The 21,499-nt window shown below is 44.8% G+C and overlaps 1 protein-coding gene across 7 annotated transcripts in view; it reads left to right on the top strand.

Annotated features, from left to right (window-relative positions):
• Window positions 1–3,146: 3,146 nt before the first annotated feature.
• Window positions 3,147–21,499, top strand: part of LOC123773974 (glutamate receptor ionotropic, kainate 2) — a 76,049-nt gene continuing 57,696 nt past the window's right edge. For 5 of the 7 annotated variants that reach the window (XM_045767997.2, XM_045767992.2, XM_045767994.2 and 2 more), the window contains exons 1-2: window positions 3,147–3,410; window positions 15,907–16,149. In XM_045767997.2, coding sequence (XP_045623953.1) covers window positions 16,065–16,149 — 85 coding nt within the window. In that variant the 5' untranslated portion in view covers window positions 3,147–3,410; window positions 15,907–16,064. The remainder of the gene's footprint in view (window positions 3,411–15,906; window positions 16,150–21,499) is intronic. The other 2 variants (XM_069318703.1, XM_045767996.2) reach the window with 1 other exon arrangement.

The following is a 21,499-nucleotide window of genomic DNA, read 5'->3' as shown; positions in this document are numbered from 1 at the left end:
ATACTTTTGCTTAGAATAATACACCGTATTAACATATCCAAACATAATGAAACCCTAACCTTGCCTTAATATAACCTAACCTAACTATGGATAGGGAGTAGATAATAGCACTACATAGTGAGTTTGAAGTCATTACCTCCAAGGGTATCTCCTCCCTGAGGACAGGTTGTTATAGCAGCTGCTTTAAGGTTATCTTGAGATGATTTTGGGGCTTTAGTGTCCCCGCGGCCCGGTCCTTGACCAGGCCTCCACCCCCAGGAAGCAGCCCGTGACAGCTGACTAACACCCAGGTACCTATTTTACTGCTAGGTAACAGGGGCATTAGGGTGAAAGAAACTCTGCCCATTGTTTCTCGTCAGCGCCCGGGACCACAGGATCACAAGTCCAGCGTGCTGTCCGCTCGGCCGACCGGCTCCCTAGGGTGAGTGGGCCAATAGCTAGGCCTTTTGCAGATTTTTTATGTTGAAATAAAAATGTGAGCTTTGTCGAGAAAGGTAGTACAATGTGGCTCACTGGATATGCTTAAGTAGATCAGTAACATCCCACACACACGGTGACGGCAGAACATCTAGACTTGCTTCACTGCAAGTCTCATTATTATTGTGTATTCAAGTATGCTGTCAAGTATTACTGTCGAGGGCCTGACAGCTGAGTGTACAGCGCTTCGGATTCGTAGTCCTGAGATTTCGAGTTCGATCCCCGGTGGAGGCGGAAATAAATGGGCAGAGTTTCTTTCACCCCTGATGCCTTTGTTCACCTAGCAGTAAATAGGTACCTGGGAGTTAGACAGCTGCTACGGGCTGCTTCCTGGGGGATGTGTAACAAAAAGGAGGCCTGATCGAGGACCAGGCCGCGGGGACGCTAAGCCCCGAAATCATCTCTAGATAACCTCAAAATAGGAAGTAAATGTGAGGAAAAGGGTGGCCAAGAAAATGGACAGATATTAGCAGTGAACATTAAAATTTAATGTTTTTATTTGTACAAGTCAAGCGTTTGATTGTAATGAAATGCACTTTTCTAAGCACTGGCCTAGCCTAGCCTAAGGGACTTGCCCCGAGCTTAGTTCTGAGACCTACCCTAACCTACCAGGAGCCAACCCGTCCTCATCAACAAAAACCAAATACTCGTTAACCCACCGTCAAACCCCCCTTCTTTATGAATAAAAAAGCACTACACAACCTGTTCTCAGGCTTGGCTCGTCAGACAAGATGCAGAATATATATATTATATCAGGGGAAAGTGCCAAGCCATTACGACTATATAGCATTGGGAAGGGGGTCAGGATAAGGATTTGGGATTGGACGGTGGGGAAAGGAATGGTGCCCAACCACTTGGACAGTCAGGGATTGAACGCCGATCTGCTTGAAGCGAGACTAGAAAGTGAAGGGACGACGACGTTCCGGTCCGTCCTGGACCATGTCGATTGAGAATGACCAATAACTGCCAACAGAACTTAATTAAGCAGCTAACCTAACCTGAAATAGGCGTAACTATTCAATACATTCTAGTATGTAATAATTTGTAATAATTTTAAATATTGACATTTGAGAAATTACAAATTTTGAATATGCAGTACGTTAAAATTAGTGGGAGCGTCTTTGTGGTAGGAGCCTAACCTGAGGACAGGTTGTAGCGGGGACCGGCCCCTTTCTTTGAAGCTTTTGGGAGAAAAGAAAAATCAAAAGCTGAAAAAAACTATAGAAAAAATTATTGCAATACATGTAACTTCTTGGGTTAAATTGGGCACCCTAACCTAACGATGCCAACATTTTCATTGTTGCAGGATAAAGCCTTTGACCGGCAGGTCACCCGCTTGGGCACGGAACCTTTGGCGGGACTCCTGTCACCTGGTACAACCTGGACTACAAGCGGACGTCCGGACACCTGCTCTGCCTGGAGGCGCCGTCGGAGCACGTGAGGCGATTTTACCCATTGTGTATTGATACAGCCGTCAGGCATTCATATTTAACGGTCCGGATTGTTACGACGCCCGGGGTCTCAGGTAAGTTAGATTTTTGTCCGTCTTCTGGCTGGTTCTTCGGGCGGGAAGACGGTGTCCAGCGCCGCCTTGACCCAGAAGTGCCGGGAATGTGTGGACTTTGGTGAGCTCCTGGTGCTCCGTCAGGGTGTGGTGGGAGGCTGGCTCCTGCTCTGCTGGAGGTAACCGAAAGACGTTTTTGCGTCTTTGCTCATTTAGGTACGCGTTAAGGAGGGGCCAAGTTTTGACTTGACTGTGTGGGATGGGGCCGGTGTTGGCCTCCCTGAGAGACTCCTGGGGCTTCCCTCTTCCCTGCCCCACACACACAATAGCTATCAGTGTGTTTTTTTCGCCGTAAGGCGCATTCGTTTCTGCCGGCAGGCGAAGTAATTATTGCCGTAAGGCTTTGCGTTTTACCCTTCTGGAGAACTCCCGGGCACATATACGGCACCGCTGCCGTCGCCGCCCCTAAGTCAACAACAGCAACAACGACCTCTGGCGGGCCCCAGGTCTGCTTCACACTTAAGCTAAGTAATGTTAGTTCTTTCCCATTGATTTGTTAGATATATTTTTTTCCGCGACTGTATTTCCTGCTACCTACATTGTGTGCATGTGCCCTATATAGCATTGTATTTCAATCCGACTGTGGGCCTGGATTCCCTTTCCCTGGTAATCGACATGCGTTTCTGCTGCTTTGAAGGGTTCGAATTCATTCTGATTTTCGGGTTGAGAGGGAACGTGGGGGTCGGGAGGAACGTGTGACAGTCGAGATGAAACTCGGAGGGCGAGAGGAAACTTGGGGGTTGAGCGGGAACGTGAAGTGCCGAAAGGAAACGCGTGAGGCGGAGAAGGAACGTGGAGGATCGAAAGGAAATTAGGGTCGAGAGGATCGTAGGGGGGGTTGAGAGAGAACACAGAGGGGGGTCGTGGGGGCGTTGGGGGTATTGAGTGTGAGCGTGGTAGGTCGAGAGGGAACGTGGGGAGTCGAAAGAGAACATGGGAAGTCGAAAAGTAACGTGGGGGGCCTTCGAGAGAATAATGGAGAGAGCTCGAAAGAGGTCGAGAGGAGCTCCCAGAGGAGTCGAACGGAGGGAGGGGGTAGATGGGGAGGGAGGAAGGGGAGGGAGAATAGGAAAAACTTGGCACCCTCGGGTACTGGTAGGCGCAGTGCCCGCGGCGACCCCTCAGTTTGGTGTGGCACTTGTGAGGGGCGAGAGCTGATCTTCCCTCCCTGTACACTGTTACCACAACTACAACAACAACCAGCATCACCACCCTCCAACCACCACCACAACCAATACCTATAACGCTTTCCCCTACACGGCTCTCTCTCCGTCCCCTTAATTGGCACCTGTTGGCACTCCATTGACCCCCCCCTTGGCGGAGACAAGTGCCTCCCTGCTCCTGCACCTGAAGCTATGTGCCCTCAGAGGTAGGTCAAATTGCCGGCTTTTGGTACCAAAGATAACTCGAAGCTTCTGGACGCTTCCAGCACGGATGTGATCGTCATCCTAACCTCAACCGATTTCAGGGTCCAAAGTCAGTCGCTGCTGTATGTGAAGCTGTTTTACTGAGACATTCTTGTGTCATGTGTGTGTATATATATATATATATACAAGAGTTCTTACATTCTTGTACTTGCACACATAGCGTTTCGGGCAGGTCCTTATTCCCCGGAATACGACCCGCCAAATAGTTTAACAACCAGGTACCCATTTTACTGTTGGGTAAACAGAGGCTACAGTTAAGGATTGGCGTCCAGTCAATTCTCCCCGGCCAGGATACGAACCCAGGACAAAGTGCTCGCGAAACGTCAGGCGAGTGTCTCACTGCCCAGGTGGGATATTAAAATGTAAAATCCCATATAATGGGACAATATAATGTCCCAGGCGGGACATTATTGTGTCATGTTTGTGAAGCTGTTTTACCGGGACATTACTGTGTCATGACTGACATTTATAAACAGACGATTCAATTATTGTTTCTTCAATAACCGCAGACAAGAAATTCAGTTTTATTTTGGAAACAACGGCGGACGTCATTTTATAACTGAGCAAAGCTAAATTCAAAGTAAATTAAGGAAGAAAGGAATAGCATAAGTAAGATAAACTAAGAACATCACATGAGAGGATAAATATGAAACGTAGACCGGAAATAAGAATAAGACAAAGGTAAAGGAAGAAATGAAGACGAAAAGATAATAACGAAGCACAAGAACAGAGAAATTAAATGCAGGATGAACAATTATTTGTAATGGTGGTGATACCTGACAGACACTGTCTCTAGTGGTCTCGGTGACAGACAGCCGGCTGCTTGTCAAAGATCTAACCGTTAATCATGAGGATTTTTTTTCAGCTAAATTTTGATCTGGAGTATTATCATGTTAGTTACGGCTTCGGCGGGTAAGCGAGACTATGAATTTATAAACCTATGGATTAAGAAAAAAAAAATTTGTCCTACACTGTGGCTTGTTGAACCTGAAACTGTTGCCTCGTTGTGTTACCTTATATTGGACCTTTTTTAAAAGTGGTCTCGATTAATATCTTCCAGTTGGTTCTACGTAACAAACGTAGCTACGACTGCAGGCGATGAGTCGCAATAACGTGGCTGAAGTATGTTGACCAGGCCACACACTAGAAAATGAAGGGACGACGACGTTTCGGTCCGTCCTGGACCGAAACAATCGTCGACGTCGATGACAATCGACTTGAAAATGGTCCAGTACGGACCGAAACGTCGTCGTCCCTTCATATTCTAGTGTGTGAATTGGTCAACGTAGCTACGACTGTTTGTCGTCTGCTACGACTTTATGAGATCGGCGTTGTCATGTCTGGCTTTGTGTTGAGAGTTTATGAACCAGTCTTGGTGTGGTCTTTGTCGCCATGTTGAACTTTTCCCAGCACAGAGATGTCCTTTTTGAGGCGGGAAGACGGTCTCCATGCCTGGACACAGCACTCTAGGTGAGACCCCACTACACATGTGTACAGCGCAATAACCTTTTTTTCCGTTGGAGCTAAAGGGATTTTGTACCTCAAATCTGTGAGTCTCGGCTGTTGATTTTTACTCAGACGTAACCAGTGTCCAGGATCGCATTGATTAAACCAAATGAGTAAATGACACCAATGCTACAGTGGTGCAGCCATGGCGGTACATTGATGTAATTATATAGTGGCAGAACCCCAGCACCCTCCTGTTAGTCTCCCCCCCCCCGCCAGACGCCACCCCTCAACCCACAGCCTGGCACCCCCCTACTCCCCCCCTCCACACACCCCCAGCAATGCTGGGCTGATAAAGAGGAGTGGAGGAAGGACCATTTTACCCGCCATTACCTCGCCTCCGTGTAAACATTCTCAAGGGCTTGACCAAGGAGGCCTGGTCCGAGACCGGGCCGCGGGGACGTTGATCCTGGTCAGAGACTGGGGCGCGGGGACGTTGATCCTGGTCAGAGACTGGGCCGCGGGGACGTTGATCATGGTCAGAGACCGGGCCGCGGGGGGCATCTCATGCCAACGGATCTGAATGGTCTAATGACAGGGCATTCGGTGATGTAGTCTAGGAGATTGTTTGTTGATTGTTGTCGCCGGAGGCGGCTAGTTTATTGTGCACCCCATACCCATCCTGTGAGCGGTAGCGCAAAAAGCATTACAGAGGGCACGAAAAGTCTTTTATCAGACCTCATCTTAGATTATTACATAAACAATTTCATCTGTCCTTCACACCTTATAGTTACAATGTCAGTTAGTTACAGAGAATGTGTTATTTCAAGAGCTATATATTTACAGTAAGTCATCATACATTAATGGTAGGTCTTATCGCTAATACATAATTGTTTGACCAATGGGGATATTACAGAGTCATAGGGGAGCTTCTGTATATTATTAGTCCTCACAATACACTACTTGTTTCTTAATCTCATATGTCGTTCATCTACTGGAAGCGAAATATGGATACAGTACAAGGATTTCAGGTAATTTATCCATGGTAATAAGATAGGTTGCCATATCATACAGAGTGAGCTTAGATTTATCTCTAAATGGCTCAATTTTACTACAATCCAAGATAAAGTGTTCGAATGTGTGTCCCTGTCTTTGTCCAAACACTTTACACTTTACTTCATCTAGATCCCTATACAAGCCAAACTGCCAGAGATACTTGTAGCCAAGTCTTATACGAGCTGTGACAACATCTGTTAGTCTACTGACTGTGTTACTTGCCCCATACACATGTTTTACTTCACACACATTTCATTGTGATAAACAATGGACCTGCTGATTCCAGTTTGCACTGTTCTACTTTCTTCAAATCCATCCAGGAGTTCTCGTCTAATGACACTTTTAAGGGACCTATTTGACAACTCAAGATTCCGTTCAATACTGTCTTTATTTACTGCAGCCTTAGCAAGGGCGTCAACTTTGTCATGTTCCTGCAGGCCAATGTGAGAAGGAATCCACATTTTTATATTTACCCCTCTTGCTAAGTATTCTTACATATCTACGTCTAGCTTCCAAGACAAGCACGTTATTACTTGATTGCAAACTGTTTATTGCTCGCAGTGAGGAAAGGGAGTCAGAAATAATTAAGCTGTCTACTTCAGTGTTGTCAATAATTTCGAGTGCTACCAGTATCGCTACCAACTTGGCTTGCATTGTGGATGCCCAGTTACTAATTCGGATATTTCTTTGAATTGTGCTGCCATCGGGCTGATGAGCAATAACAACACTTCCTGCCCTCCCTGTAGCTGTATTGAGTGATCCGTCAGTGTATATGGTCTGTGCAATGTTGTTTTCAGCTTGTATATTGTCAATGTGTTCTATGGTGCTTAATTAAGCAGCAAGCTGAGCATGAGGGTTGTTTGTGATTAGTTTCTTGGTGGGGTATGCAGGGGTCAGGATGTCAAAAGGTACTATCTGCCAGGGTGGAAGGAAGTGCTGTACTCTTTCATCTGGATATACATCGTGCAGTCCCATCATTTTAATATGAGTGGCTGTTCTTTGAATCCATTTAGACTCGCTAGTTCCATGTGGGAGATCATGCCGCAGTTCCTGCTCACAGAGTTTGCACCTGGAGTGCTCAGGATTGGGAGATCCGTCACCTGCAGCCACCTGCCACAGGTAACGGTAACCCAACCTGATCCTGGCAACCACTGTGTCGCACAGTCTAGTGGACGTTTTGTGCTGCCCATAGATATAGGTTTCAGATCTGAACAAATCATAGCTTTTTATACTGGTTCAGGTCGTTGGGAGTCAGTAATTTCTTTTCTCTCAGATCTGAGTGTTTGGACCAATATAGTCTTGCCAGCAGGGATGGGGGATACCGAGATCTAATTCAACTTCATCTTTGTTACACGCTAATTTGACTCAACCACCGCCTGTTGGGTTGTTGTTGTTGTTTAAGATTCAGCTACTGGGAACTAAAAGTTCCAAGTAGCACAGGCTATGGTGAGCCCGTGATGGACTTACCTGGCAGGAGCGGGGCTGAAACTTGCCTGTCGGGTACATTATGGCGTCTTTACAGCCAAGACAAGTGTTGTGAGTCATTATTTGCAAGAAGGCCACCGCCCCCTCTCAGGCCAGACTAAGACGGCCCAAGTGTTTCCTTCAGCCGTACCCGTCCACGTTCCAACCTTCCTCTAAGACCAACTCGTAAAATTCTCGGTAGTGTGCAATGAGTAACGCAATTGAATCATACGTTAATTGAGAAAATCTACTGGAGCAATGCGGGGATTCGAACCCTCGACCTGGGTACTACATTAGTGTGATTTCATTTTGTATATTGTTATTATTACTATTGAATAAAAACTTGGCGCAGAGCGAGGATTGAGCCAGAAGCTTGGTGCATGCCAGAGGCGCGCCGTACCGCTCAGCCACCACGTGTCACCAAACAACCCGTTCTCGCACTTTCTTATAGTCAATATTGACTTTTTAAATATGTGCATATGTGACATACTAATTTATTGTGAATATTTTAGGTTTACCTTGAAAAGCTTCATAGAAAACATCGACCTTACCTAACCTTCTTAATATGTTAAGATAAGCATCTTATTGCTTCGTAATTACAATTATTACTTAACCTAATAACTGTAATTACGAAGCAATAAGATGCCTATCTTAACATACTAAGAAGGTTAGGTAAGGTCGGTGTTTTCTATGAAGCTTTTCAAGGTAAACCTAAAATATTCACAATAAATTAGTATGTCACACATGCACATATTTAATAAGTCAATATTGACTGTAAGAAAGTGTGAGAACGGGTTGCACCAAAGCTGTTCATCCCGAGACACTACTGGCTCCTATAAGGAGACTGGAGGTAACAAGTGATGTTCTTATTAATAATCACGCGATTGGGATTTCCTTGGCGATTATTATTATATATTAATGTTGCGTACAGATGGACTCGTGATACGGTGAATGTTCTGGTGCTCTTGGTAAAGGACCTTCGACAAGCCGCCGGCTTCCGGTCCTCGTCGAGGCCACTAGGGTTATTGGCCTTCAGGTAATTACATCCCCGAAGAGCTTGACATGTTGACTCAATGTATATAGTCAAAGGCTGTACTATCTCACCTGAGGGAGAGTACAGGCTGGTGGGGGTGAGAGACAGATAGGAAGGAAACTGAGAAGTGAGGTAACTAGTTCCCTTGTTTGGGAGTGGGGGGGGGGGGGTTAATGGAGGAGGGGTGAAGATGGTATGGTGAGGAGAGGAGGGTGTCGGAGGTGGGGTGGGGAGTGGGGGGGTGGGGAGGACATACAAGGTGAGCTCAATGGTATCTCAACACGACGGACCACTTGGTCCGGGAGACATCTCCCGTCACGCAGGGTGCAGTCGCGCCTCCACAGATCTCCAGTATCAGCTATTGATACTGGGGATGGCTCAAAAGGGCCACCACTTACGAGCTATTCATGCCCGTGCCACCTCTTGGGTGGCTTAATCTTCATCATCTCAACCCTCCACCATGGACGGCAGGGGGAGGCGAGTCTAGTACACTTTTATTTATTTACTAGCTGTACCCGGCCACGCGTTGCTGAGCCACAGCAACCTTCTCTTGTCTCCCAGTCCTCCCCACCATGCCCCCCTCCCCCATCTCCTCGTCCTCCCAACCATTCCTCACTTTCCCATCCCCTCGTCCTCCCCACTATCCCCCCCCTCCCTCGGTCCTTTTGTCCTCCCCACCATCACCCACTCCCCATCCCCTCGTCCTTCCTATCATTCCCCCTCCCCTGTCCCCTCGTCCTCCCCACCATTCCACACTCCCTCGTCCGATGCATTCCAAATGATCAAATGTTTCCATCAGAAAATTGGGAACATCAAATTATCTGATGTTCCCATAACTGAAATATTAGAAAAGCAGTTAAAAAACGAAATGAAAAAAATGAAAAAAAAAATTATACTCACGAAATGAACGGTATGGTAAACAACACAGCTCAATTCCAACTTAATGTCATACAAAATAATTAAATCAAAATGAAAATATATAAAATCCTAGGAAAATTCAATTTGTCAATGCAATCGGAAACATTGAAATGGAATCGTAACATATTTAGTATATCGTGTGCTTCACTTAGGTGCAACAGATGGCGCTGTTTCTTAAAAAAAGAATGTTTTTATCTGTCACAGGTGTGGCATCTAAACTTATACTTACGAAATGAACGGTATGGTAAAAATGCAATGTCACACAAAATAATTAAATCAAAATGAAAATAAATCAAAATATATGAAAATTCAATGCAATCGGAAATATTGAAATGGAATCGTAACTTATTTAGTATAATGTATGTTGCTATTACATGCAACAGATAGCGCAGTTTAAAAAAACAAAAACATGTTTTTACCTGTCACAGGCGTGGCATCCATACAGTAGGTATATAAAAACATGTGCGTATTTGAATGTAAGGTTCTGCCAAAGTTTCAAAGCAATCGGTGAAGAATTTTCAGAGATTACAGCATGTGCTGCTCTTACGTCCAACAGATGGCACTGGTTCTCGAAAAAACATGTTTTTTCCTGTCACAGGTGAAGCATGTATATAGTAGATATATAAAAAGACGCGCATATTCGAATGCAACGTTGTGTTAAAATTTCAAAGCAATCGGTAAAGAGGTTTTAAAGATTTCTCTCACATGAAAAACAGTTTTTCAAAAAAGTATGTTTTTTCCCCGTCACAGACGTGACATATATATAGTATGTATATAAAGCCCCGCTCAGATTCGAATGGAACGTTGTGTCAAAATTTCAAAGCCATCGATGAAGAACTTTCGGAGATTAGCGATTTTGAACAAACGAACATTTACATTTTTATTGATATAGATTTATTTATATATACAAGAGTTCTTACATTCTTGAACAGCCACTAGCACGCGTAGCGTTTCGGACAAGTCCTTAATCCTATCAATAAATTCACAAGGGCCGTGATGAGGGTTCGAACTTACATCCAGGATGAGCCCAGATATACCTTAACCAACTGCGTCACGACATGGTATAAGAATTGCAACCGGGAGTGCTACTGACCTCACACGGAAACCTGCAGCCTCTCCGAGACACAAACCGGGGTTTTACACAACTCCCCCGTGTTATTTATTTATTTATTTATTTATTTATATACAAGAAGGTACATTGAGTTTGTGAGGATACATAGCATGGTGTTTACAATCTTGTAAAGCCACTAGTACGCGCAGCATTTCAGGCAGGTCCTTAATCTAACAGATAATTTTAAGTAGGTAAATTCTAGCAGTATTAATAAAATGATAACAGATACATTGCAAGAAAACAAATGAGCTGAGAGTTAATGTTAATCCTAATGTTCCCCGGAATACGACCCGCCAAATGGTTTAACAACCAGGTACCCATTTTACTGTTGGGTGAACAGAGGCGTACTTAGAAATAAGTATCCCCGTGACATTGTACACTTAGTAATAAGTAACCCCGTGACAGTGTACACTTAGTAATAAGTATCCCCGTGACAGTGTACACTTAGTAATAAGTATCCCCGTGACAGTGTACACTTAGTAATAAGTATCCCCGTGACAGCGTACACTTAGTAATAAGTATCCCCGTGACAGTGTACACTTAGTAATAAGTATCCCCGTGACAGTGTACACTTAGTAATAAGTATCCCCGTGACAGTGTACACTTAGTAATAAGTATCCCCGTGACATTGTACACTTAGTAATAAGTATCCCCGTGACAGTGTACACTTAGTAATAAGTATCCCCGTGACAGTGTACACTTAGTAATAAGTATCCCCGTGACAGTGTACACTTAGTAATAAGTATCCCCGTGACAGTGTACACTTAGTAATAAGTATCCCCGTGACATTGTACACTTAGTAATAAGTATCCCCGTGACAGTGTACACTTAGTAATAAGTATCCCCGTGACAGTGTACACTTAGTAATAAGTATCCCCGTGACAGTGTACACTTAGTAATAAGTATCCCCGTGACAGTGTACACTTAGTAATAAGTATCCCCGTGACAGTGTACACTTAGTAATAAGTAACCCCGTGACAGTGTACACTTAGTAATAAGTATCCCCGTGACAGTGTACACTTAGTAATAAGTATCCCCGTGACAGTGTACACTTAGTAATAAGTATCCCCGTGACAGTGTACACTTAGTAATAAGTATCCCCGTGACAGTGTACACTTAGTAATAAGTATCCCCGTGACAGTGTACACTTAGTAATAAGTATCCCCGTGACAGTGTACACTTAATAATAAGTATCCCCGTGACAGTGTACACTTAGTAATAAGTAACCCCGTGACAGTGTACACTTAGTAATAAGTATCCCCGTGACATTGTACACTTCTGTAACCCTTTCCATCACTGCCCACGGGATGGGTATGGGGTGCATAATAAACAAAGAGAGAGAGAGGGAAATAACAAGAATGAAGGGAGGGGGGGGGGGGGTGAGCGCCAGACGCCCAGGGCTGCCAACTGTACACGGACACCACCACAACCCTCCACCTCAACACAACAACAACAACAACCCTCCACCTCAACACAACAACAACAACAACCCTCCACCTCAACACAACAACAACAACAACCCTCCACCTCAACACAACAACAACAACAACAACCCTCCACCTCAACACAACAACAACAACAACCCTCCACCTCAACACAACAACAACAACAACAACCCTCCACCCCAACACAACAACAACAACAACCCTCCACCTCAACACAACAACAACAACAACCCTCCACCTCAACACAACAACAACAACCCTCCACCTCAACACAACAACAACAACCCTCCACCTCAACACAACAACAACCCTCCACCTCAACAACACAACAACCCTCCACCTCAACACAACAACAACAACAACCCTCCACCTCAACACAACAACAACCCTCCACCTCAACAACACAACAACCCTCCACCTCAACACAACAACAACAACCCTCCACCTCAACACAACAACAACCCTCCACCTCAACAACACAACAACCCTCCACCTCAACACAACAACAACCCTCCACCTCAACACAACAACAACCCTCCACCTCAACACAACAACAACAACTACAACCCTCCACCTCAACACAACAACAACAACCCTCCACCTCAACACAACAACAACCCTCCACCTCAACAACACAACAACCCTCCACCTCAACACAACAACAACCCTCCACCTCAACACAACAACAACAACAACCCTCCACCTCAACACAACAACAACAACCCTCCACCTCAACACAACAACAACAACCCTCCACCTCAACACAACAACAACCCTCCACCTCAACAACACAACAACCCTCCACCTCAACACAACAACAACCCTCCACCTCAACACAACAACAACCCTCCACCTCAACACAACAACAACCCTCCACCTCAACACAACAACAACCCTCCACCTCAACACAACAACAACCCTCCACCTCAACAACACAACAACCCTCCACCTCAACACAACAACAACCCTCCACCTCAACACAACAACAACCCTCCACCTCAACACAACAACAACCCTCCACCTCAACACAACAACAACCCTCCACCTCAACACAACAACAACCCTCCACCTCAACACAACAACAACAACAACAACCCTCCACCTCAACACAACAACAACAACAACAACCCTCCACCTCAACACAACAACAACAACAACAACCCTCCACCTCAACACAACAACAACCCTCCACCTCAACACAACAACAACCCTCCACCTCAACACAACAACAACAACAACAACCCTCCACCTCAACACAACAACAACAACAACAACCCTCCACCTCAACACAACAACAACCCTCCACCTCAACACAACAACAACCCTCCACCTCAACACAACAACAACAACAACAACCCTCCACCTCAACACAACAACAACAACAACCCTCCACATCAACACAACAACAACAACAACAACCCTCCACCTCAACACAACAACAACAACAACCCTCCACCTCAACACAACAACAACCCTCCACCTCAACACAACAACAACAACAACCCTCCACCTCAACACAACAACAACCCTCCACCTCAACACAACAACAACCCTCCACCTCAACAACACAACAACCCTCCACCTCAACACAACAACAACAACCCTCCACCTCAACACAACAACAACCCTCCACCTCAACACAACAACAACAACCCTCCACCTCAACACAACAACAACAACCCTCCACCTCAACACAACAACAACCCTCCACCTCAACACAACAACAACCCTCCACCTCAACACAACAACAACCCTCCACCTCAACAACACAACAACCCTCCACCTCAACACAACAACAACAACCCTCCACCTCAACACAACAACAACAACAACCCTCCACCTCAACACAACAACAACAACCCTCCACCTCAACACAACAACAACAACCTTCCACCTCAACAACAACAACAACAACAACAACAACCCTCCACCTCAACAACAACAACAACAACAACCCTCCACCTCAACACAACAACAACCCTCCACCTCAACAACAACAACCCTCCACCTCAACAACAACAACAACAACAACCCTCCACCTCAACAACAACAACAACAAAAACAACCCTCCACCTCAAAAACAACAACAACAACAACCCTCCACCTCAACACAACAACAACAACCCTCCACCTCAACACAATAACAACAACAACAACAACCTTCCACCTCAACAACAACAACAACAACAACAACCCTCCACCTCAACAACAACAACAACAACAACCCTCCACCTCAACACAACAACAACAACAACAACCCTCCACCTCAACAACAACAACAACAACAACCCTCCACCTCAACACAACAACAACAACAACAACAACAACCCTCCACCTCAACAACAACAACAACAACAACCCTCCACCTCAACACAATAACAACAACAACAACAACCTTCCACCTCAACAACAACAACAACAACAACAACCCTCCACCTCAACAACAACAACAACAACAACCCTCCACCTCAACAACAACAACAACAACAACCCTCCACCTCAACAACAACAACAACAACAACAACAACAACAACCCTCCACCTCAACAACAACAACAACAACAACAACAACCCTCCACCTCAACAACAACAACAACAACAACAACAACCCTCCACCTCAACAACAACAACAACAACAACAACAACCCTCCACCTCAACAACAACAACAACAACAACAACAACAACCCTCCACCTCAACAACAACAACAACAACAACAACAACAACAACAACCCTCCACCTCAACAACAACAACAACAACAACAACAACAACCCTCCACCTCAACACAATAACAACAACAACAACAACCTTCCACCTCAACAACAACAACAACAACAACCCTCCACCTCAACAACAACAACAACAACAACAACCCTCCACCTCAACAACAACAACAACAACCCTCCACCTCAACAACAACAACAACCCTCCACCTCAACACAACAACAACAACAACAACAACAACCCTCCACCTCAACACAACAACAACAACAACACAACAACAACAACCCTCCACCTCAACACAACAACAACAACACAACAACAACAACCCTCCACCTCAACACAACAACAACAACACAACAACAACAACAACCCTCCACCTCAACACAACAACAACAACAACAACAACAACCCTCCACCTCAACACAACAACAACAACACAACAACAACAACCCTCCACCTCAACACAACAACAACAACACAATAACAACAACAACAACAACAACCACAACCCTCCACCTCAACACAACAACAACCCTCCACCTCAACACAATAACAATAACAACAACAACAACAACAACAACAACACAACAACAACAACCCTCCACCTCAACACAACAACAACAACACAATAACAACAACAACAACAACAACAACCCTCCACCTCAACACAACAACAACAACACAATAACAACAACAACAACAACAACAACAACAACCCTCCACCTCAACACAACAACAACAACACAATAACAACAACAACAACAACAACCACAACCCTCCACCTCAACACAACAACAACCCTCCACCTCAACACAACAACAACAACACAATAACAACAACAACACAACAACAACAACCCTCCACCTCAACACAACAACAACAACAACCCTCTACCTCAACACAACAACAACCCTCCACCTCAACACAACAACAACAACACAATAACAACAACAACAACAACAACAACAACCCTCCACCTCAACACAATAACAATAACAACAACAACAACAACAACAACAACCACAACCCTCCACCTCAACACAAAAACAACAACAACAACAACAACAACAACCCTCCACCTCAACACAAAACAATATTCCCGGGAATCGAACCCAAGACCAAACGCTTGTGATGCAGACTACCCTATTATCATCTTTATTATTATTATTATTATTATTATTATTATTATTATTATTATTATTATTAATATTATTATTATTTTTATTACTTCTTTCTCTTCAGATGGATGAGCGTGGATAAAGGAGCACAATAGATTCGTGAAGGTGGTGCAGGTGTAGTGACATCACAGGCAGATGAATTGGCTGCATAGTGAGTAGTGAGAGAGAGAGAGAGAGAATAGTGTGAGTGAGAGAGAAGATTGGACGCCGGCAGCAACAGCCATGAAGATCACACTCATCAACTTGCTGTGTGTGTTCTGTTGGTGTTCCCTGCAGATCTTGGCCCTCCCGGACACCATACTCATCGGTGAGTCTAGCTGCTCGCTTCTCATCTCTTATTCATCACTATTATTCGTATTCCGTCTTTATTATTGTTTACTGTTGTTCTGAGGTTGTGCTCGTCCCCCTCTCAAGAGGGGGGGGGGGTCCCAGATGAGTCACCAGAGGGGGGTCCAGATGAGTCACCAGAGGGGGTCCAGACGAGTCACCAGAGGGGGTCCAGATGAGTCACCAGAGGGGGTCCAGATGAGTCACCAGAGGGGGTCCAGATGAGTCCCCTGAGGGGGTCCAGATGAGTCACCAGAGGGAGTCCAGATGAGTCCCAATGACCTCACTAACAACTGGAACTATTGCCTCAAATTTCTAAATAGCCGTAAAGGCAGGACTTAGGTGAATATATTCAGGTGAGTACACACACTCGCGCGGCGCGGTGAATGGTGAGTGATTCACCGTAGCTCAGTCAGGGGTAGTCTGGCCAGTAGCCGAATGGGTGACCGCACTCAAGAGCCTCACCCTTCCTTCCCTCAATCATTATTATTATTATTAACATCTTTATTGGCAAAATTAATTACAATTTTGCCTTATCTGAGGATTTCAATTAAGTCTTATTAAAGTGAGGATAATGCTGGTATTCACTGTCACGCAGGACAGAGGGTCATACACAAGACAATAGGTCTAAACTGTAGGCTGAAGAACATATATATCATGGTTACAATCAATGTTTTAATGTACGGATATGTTAATACAACTTTCTACTGTGCACTGCCACACAAGGGCAGGGATGGGTTCATAAGTGATGCTGCTTAGAAGTAATATAAATAAAAATTGTTCTTCATTCTTTAAAATGGACAAGCAAATTTTGGGTAAATTGTTAGGATGTCGTCCAGAACACCTGAGTCAATGAAATAGTTACACAGTTGGTGGTACAAGAGGCCAGGAGGTCTAAAGTCCTTTACGGTTTCACATTCAACAATATAGTGTTCTAGTGAATGCATTAAAGGTTTATCACAGAGTTTACAATCTGAGTATTCTGGTAGTGGCTCAGCCTCACCAACCTGCCAGATGTGTCTATAGCCAAGGTGAATTACCACAATGACTACATCACATTGCCTGGTCCGGTTACTGTGCTGACCATACAAATACCTATTATTACAAAACTTATCATAACTTTTAATACTGCAGCTTTCAGGTCTCTGGGCATTTCTTAGTTCTTCTAAATCTGAATTAATTTCTTTAATTTGTATGTTTAATAATTGCATTAGATAGTCCAAAGTCATAATCAATGTTTTCTTTCCTACAAGCCTCATTGGCCAATCGATCTACAAAGTCATGTTTTCCAACTCCAACATGGGATGGGATCCACACAAATTTTATACAAGAGTTATTATCATTGGCAAAAATTACATCACTTTAAGGATAGTTTGGGGTTAATACTGAATGGGTTAAAGAACATGGAGAAGAGGAGGAGGACCAGGAGGAGAAGACGAAGAAGAAGAAGGAGAAGGACGAGGAGGAAAATTGTATGGTAGTGTGGCTGGAGGTGTGGTCGTGGCTGGTGGTGCCTCTGGTGATGTGGGGCCTTGCCAGTCACACTTGGCATAGTCTCCCTCTCTCTCTCCCCCCCTCTCTCCCTACTTCCTCTCCCTCCCTCCTTCCCTACTTCCTCTCGCTACCTCCCCACTTCCTCTCTTTCTCTCTCTCCATTTCTTTTTCCACAGCGACAGCAATCGTTGGCTTTTTCATCAACAGTTGCTCGGAGTACTGCACCAGTTGATCAGGCGGCAGGTATACATTGATTTAAATGATTAATGCTAATCACCTGAGCCAAATAATACCTCCCCCCCCCCCCAAGCACACCAGAAGAACGTCGTAAACCTCACGAGCGACCTGATCCACTACAAAGCCAGCTCGGGGAACATACAAAGTGTTACGGGCTATTCATGCCCGTGCCACCACCTCTTGGGTGACTTAATGTTTATCAATCTTATACAAAGTGACCACAACACTAAACTTGAACTCTTGACAACGAAACCGTCCCACGAATGTCACTCACCACAGGTCAGAAGAACATGTATATATGCTGGTTAGCATTGTAAATGTGTGGCCACGTCTGTGGTAGAAAATAATAATAATAATAAAAAAAAAATAACAGGTTGGTGAGCTGTGATAAGACTCGTCAACTATCATTCCTCTCTGACAATAACAACAGGCATATGGGGTTCTAACAAGCATATTAGGTTTTATATGACAAGCATATGGAGTATACCGTACCGGAAGATCTTGTCTGACCAATCTGGTAGAACTCTTGATTGAATTACATATACCCCCCAAAAATTGGGACTGGAAGCATCTCCACAGATAAAATAGGCCTATAAATTCACATTGCCACACAGATTGGCGATTGTGTTCTAGACACAATCTTCTGGAGATTACAAACTGGGATTACAAACTGGGATTACAAACTGGGATTACAAAGTGGGTTGCCGAAAGTGTGAGGCGAGTGGTACAAAATTGTCTGAATGATTTATATCATCGTACTGTAAAGCTTCGTTATTAGTTACGTTGTTCATCAACGAGCAAAACCATGTATGTTCAAGCGTTCAAACAACGTAGGATGTGATTTGTCAGTCATATATGGCTGTGGTCTGACCAGCTGTGGTGGGGAGGGGAGGAGGGGGTGTTACATGGGGGGTGTGTAGTTGGGGAGAGGGGGGGGGGTGTTGGTATACTGAGCCGGCGGTGTATGGTATACAGCTGCTGCGTCGCTCGGGGTGTATGTTGCCAGACATTGCGAAAATGTTTTTAGTTCTCTTAGGTGTTATTGGTGATGCTATTAATGCTCTCACCCCCTCTCACTGTCTGTTGCTCTCTCTCTCTCTCTCTCTCTCTCTCTCTCTCTCTCTCTCTCTCTCTCTCTCTCTCTCTCTCTCTCTCTCTCTCTCTCTCTCTCTCTCTCTCCCCCCTCTTGGACTCCCATGTGGCTCTCAAGGGTGCGACATTCTTGAGGCCGTTTGCACATGGATATAAAGATAGTTTTCAAGGCGTACTAAAGTGGGTTGGTGTGTGTGTGTGTGTACTCACTTAGTTGTGCTTGCGGGGGGTTGATCTCTGGCTCTTTGGTCCCGCCTCTCAACTGTCAATCAACTGGTGTACAGATTCCTGAGCCTATTGGGCTCTATCATATCTACATTTGAAACTGTGTATGGAGTCAGCCTTCACCACATCACTGCCTAATGCATTCCACCTGTTAACTACTCTGACACTGAAAAAGTTCTTTCTAACGTTCCTGTGGCTCATGTGGGTACTAAGTCTCCACCTGTGTCCCCTTGTTCGCGTCCCGCCCGTGTTTTACGGTTTATCTTTATCTACCCTGTCAATTCCTCTGAGAATTTTGTAGGTAGTGATCACATTTCCCCTTACTCTTCTGTCTTCCAGTGTCGTAAGGTGCATTTCCTGCAGCCTTTCCTCATAACTCATGCCTCTTAGTTCTGGGACTAGCCTAGTGGCATACCTCTGAACTTTTTCCAGCTTCGCCTTGTGCTTGAAAGGTACGGGCTCCATGCTGGGGCCGCATACTCCAGGATTGGTCTTACATATGCTGTGTACAAGGTTCTGAATGATTCCTTACACAGGTTCCTGAAGGCTGTTCTGATGTTAGCCAGCCTCGCGTACGTCGCAGATGTTATTCTCTTTATGTGGGCTTCAGAAGAAGTTATTCTTAATATAAGGAGATATTTCTTTGCTAGCCTACATCTCTGATTAAACCATGTGATTCTCATCTGTATTTCGTTTTTTTGCTTTTGGACTGGGACAAACTTGTCTGTTGCCTCCTTACACTTCTGTGTGATGTAGTCCATCATGTCTTGAGCCGTCACTCTGCCTCGTGTGCGTGTGTGCGTGTGTGAGGCGCGCGTGCGGCGCGTTTGTGTGGCGTGTGAGGTGTGTACTAACCTAGAGGTGCGGGCTGTGGCATGGTGGCCGGGGTTGTGGTTGGCGTGTGGCCAGGTGAGCAGTCGTTACACTCGCCGTGTTGTCAGGGAACGCATGGTTTGTTTGGGCGGGGTAAGGCGAGCCTCACAGTAGGCGAGGGCGCCCCCCCGCGCCCGCTGACGGCGTCCACCTGTACTCCACTCTCTCACCCTACATCCCCCCCCACCTTCTCTCTCTCTCTCTCTCTCTCTCTCTCTCTCTCTCTCTCTCTCTCTCTCTCTCTCTCTCTCTCTCTCTCTCTCTCTCTCTCTCTCTCTCTCTCTCTCTCTCTCAAGTATCCCGAGAAGCGTCTTCAATACACGAAGGATATCTTTAAGCATCCACAGGACACCTATCAACACCTCGAGGAGGAGGAGGAGGAGGAGGAGCGAGATCACCTTATCCTGACCCCTTCCCAGTGCTATATAGTCGTAATGGCTTGGCGCGAAAGGTGAAAGAACAGGTGCTGGCTTCTTCCTTGGCGCATGCGCAGTCTTGTGCGTCTTGAGCAACAGGGGGAGGCATCTTGCAAGGAGCAATTCTTCGTTATCCGGATGGTTAGCTCGGTATCCGAACTCCGTTCTCGATGTCGATAAGGGAATAAAAAAGTTAAAGTAAGTCCAGTATTGCTTTGTGTCACCAGGAGGTTCCTCCAGCATAATGTTTTGTCATGCCTATAAATGGCAACTTGGGAGCTTATATATATATTCAGCCTTGATCCGTTTTTTTATGTAAAAAGAGTCAAATACGATTAATTCTTATTCTCTTTTGAAAGAAAATCCCTTCACCTACCTAAAAAAAAAACCTACAATATTGAGCTTTTAGATAGGCTTTTATATAGGCTTTTATATAGGCTTTTATATAGGCTTTTATATAAGCTTTTATATAAGCTTTTATATAGGCTTTTATATAGGCTTTTATATAGGCTTTTAAATAGGCTTTTATATAGGCTTTTATATAAGCTTTTATATAAGCTTTTATATAAGCTTTTATATAGGCTTTTATATAGGCTTTTATATAGGCTTTTAAATAGGCTTTTATATAGGCTTTTATATAAGCTTTTATATAGGCTTTTATATAGGCTTTAATATAGGCTTTTATATAAGCTTTTATATAGGCTTTTATATAGGCTTTAATATAGGCTTTTATATAAGCTTTTATATAGGCTTTTGAATAAGCGTGAAGGGTTGAATGAGAGTTGGAGGGTGGAGGCCTCTCACACACCAGCGATGAAACACTCCCCCCCCCCACACACACACCCACAGACTGCACATTTTTGGATTGCCAGAAAGCCTTAGACACAGTGCCACACAAGAGGCGAGGGAAAAAGCTGGAGGTGCAGGCTGGAGTGAAAGGGAAGGTACTCCATTGGATAAAGGAGTACCTAAGCAACAGAAGACAGCGAGTCA

This window comes from Procambarus clarkii, chromosome 91 (genome assembly GCF_040958095.1).
Source record: "Procambarus clarkii isolate CNS0578487 chromosome 91, FALCON_Pclarkii_2.0, whole genome shotgun sequence".
Classification (NCBI taxonomy): Eukaryota; Metazoa; Arthropoda; class Malacostraca; order Decapoda; family Cambaridae; genus Procambarus; species Procambarus clarkii.
The sequence above is the reverse complement of the archived record's forward strand: the minus strand, read 5'-3'. Positions and strand labels throughout refer to the sequence as shown.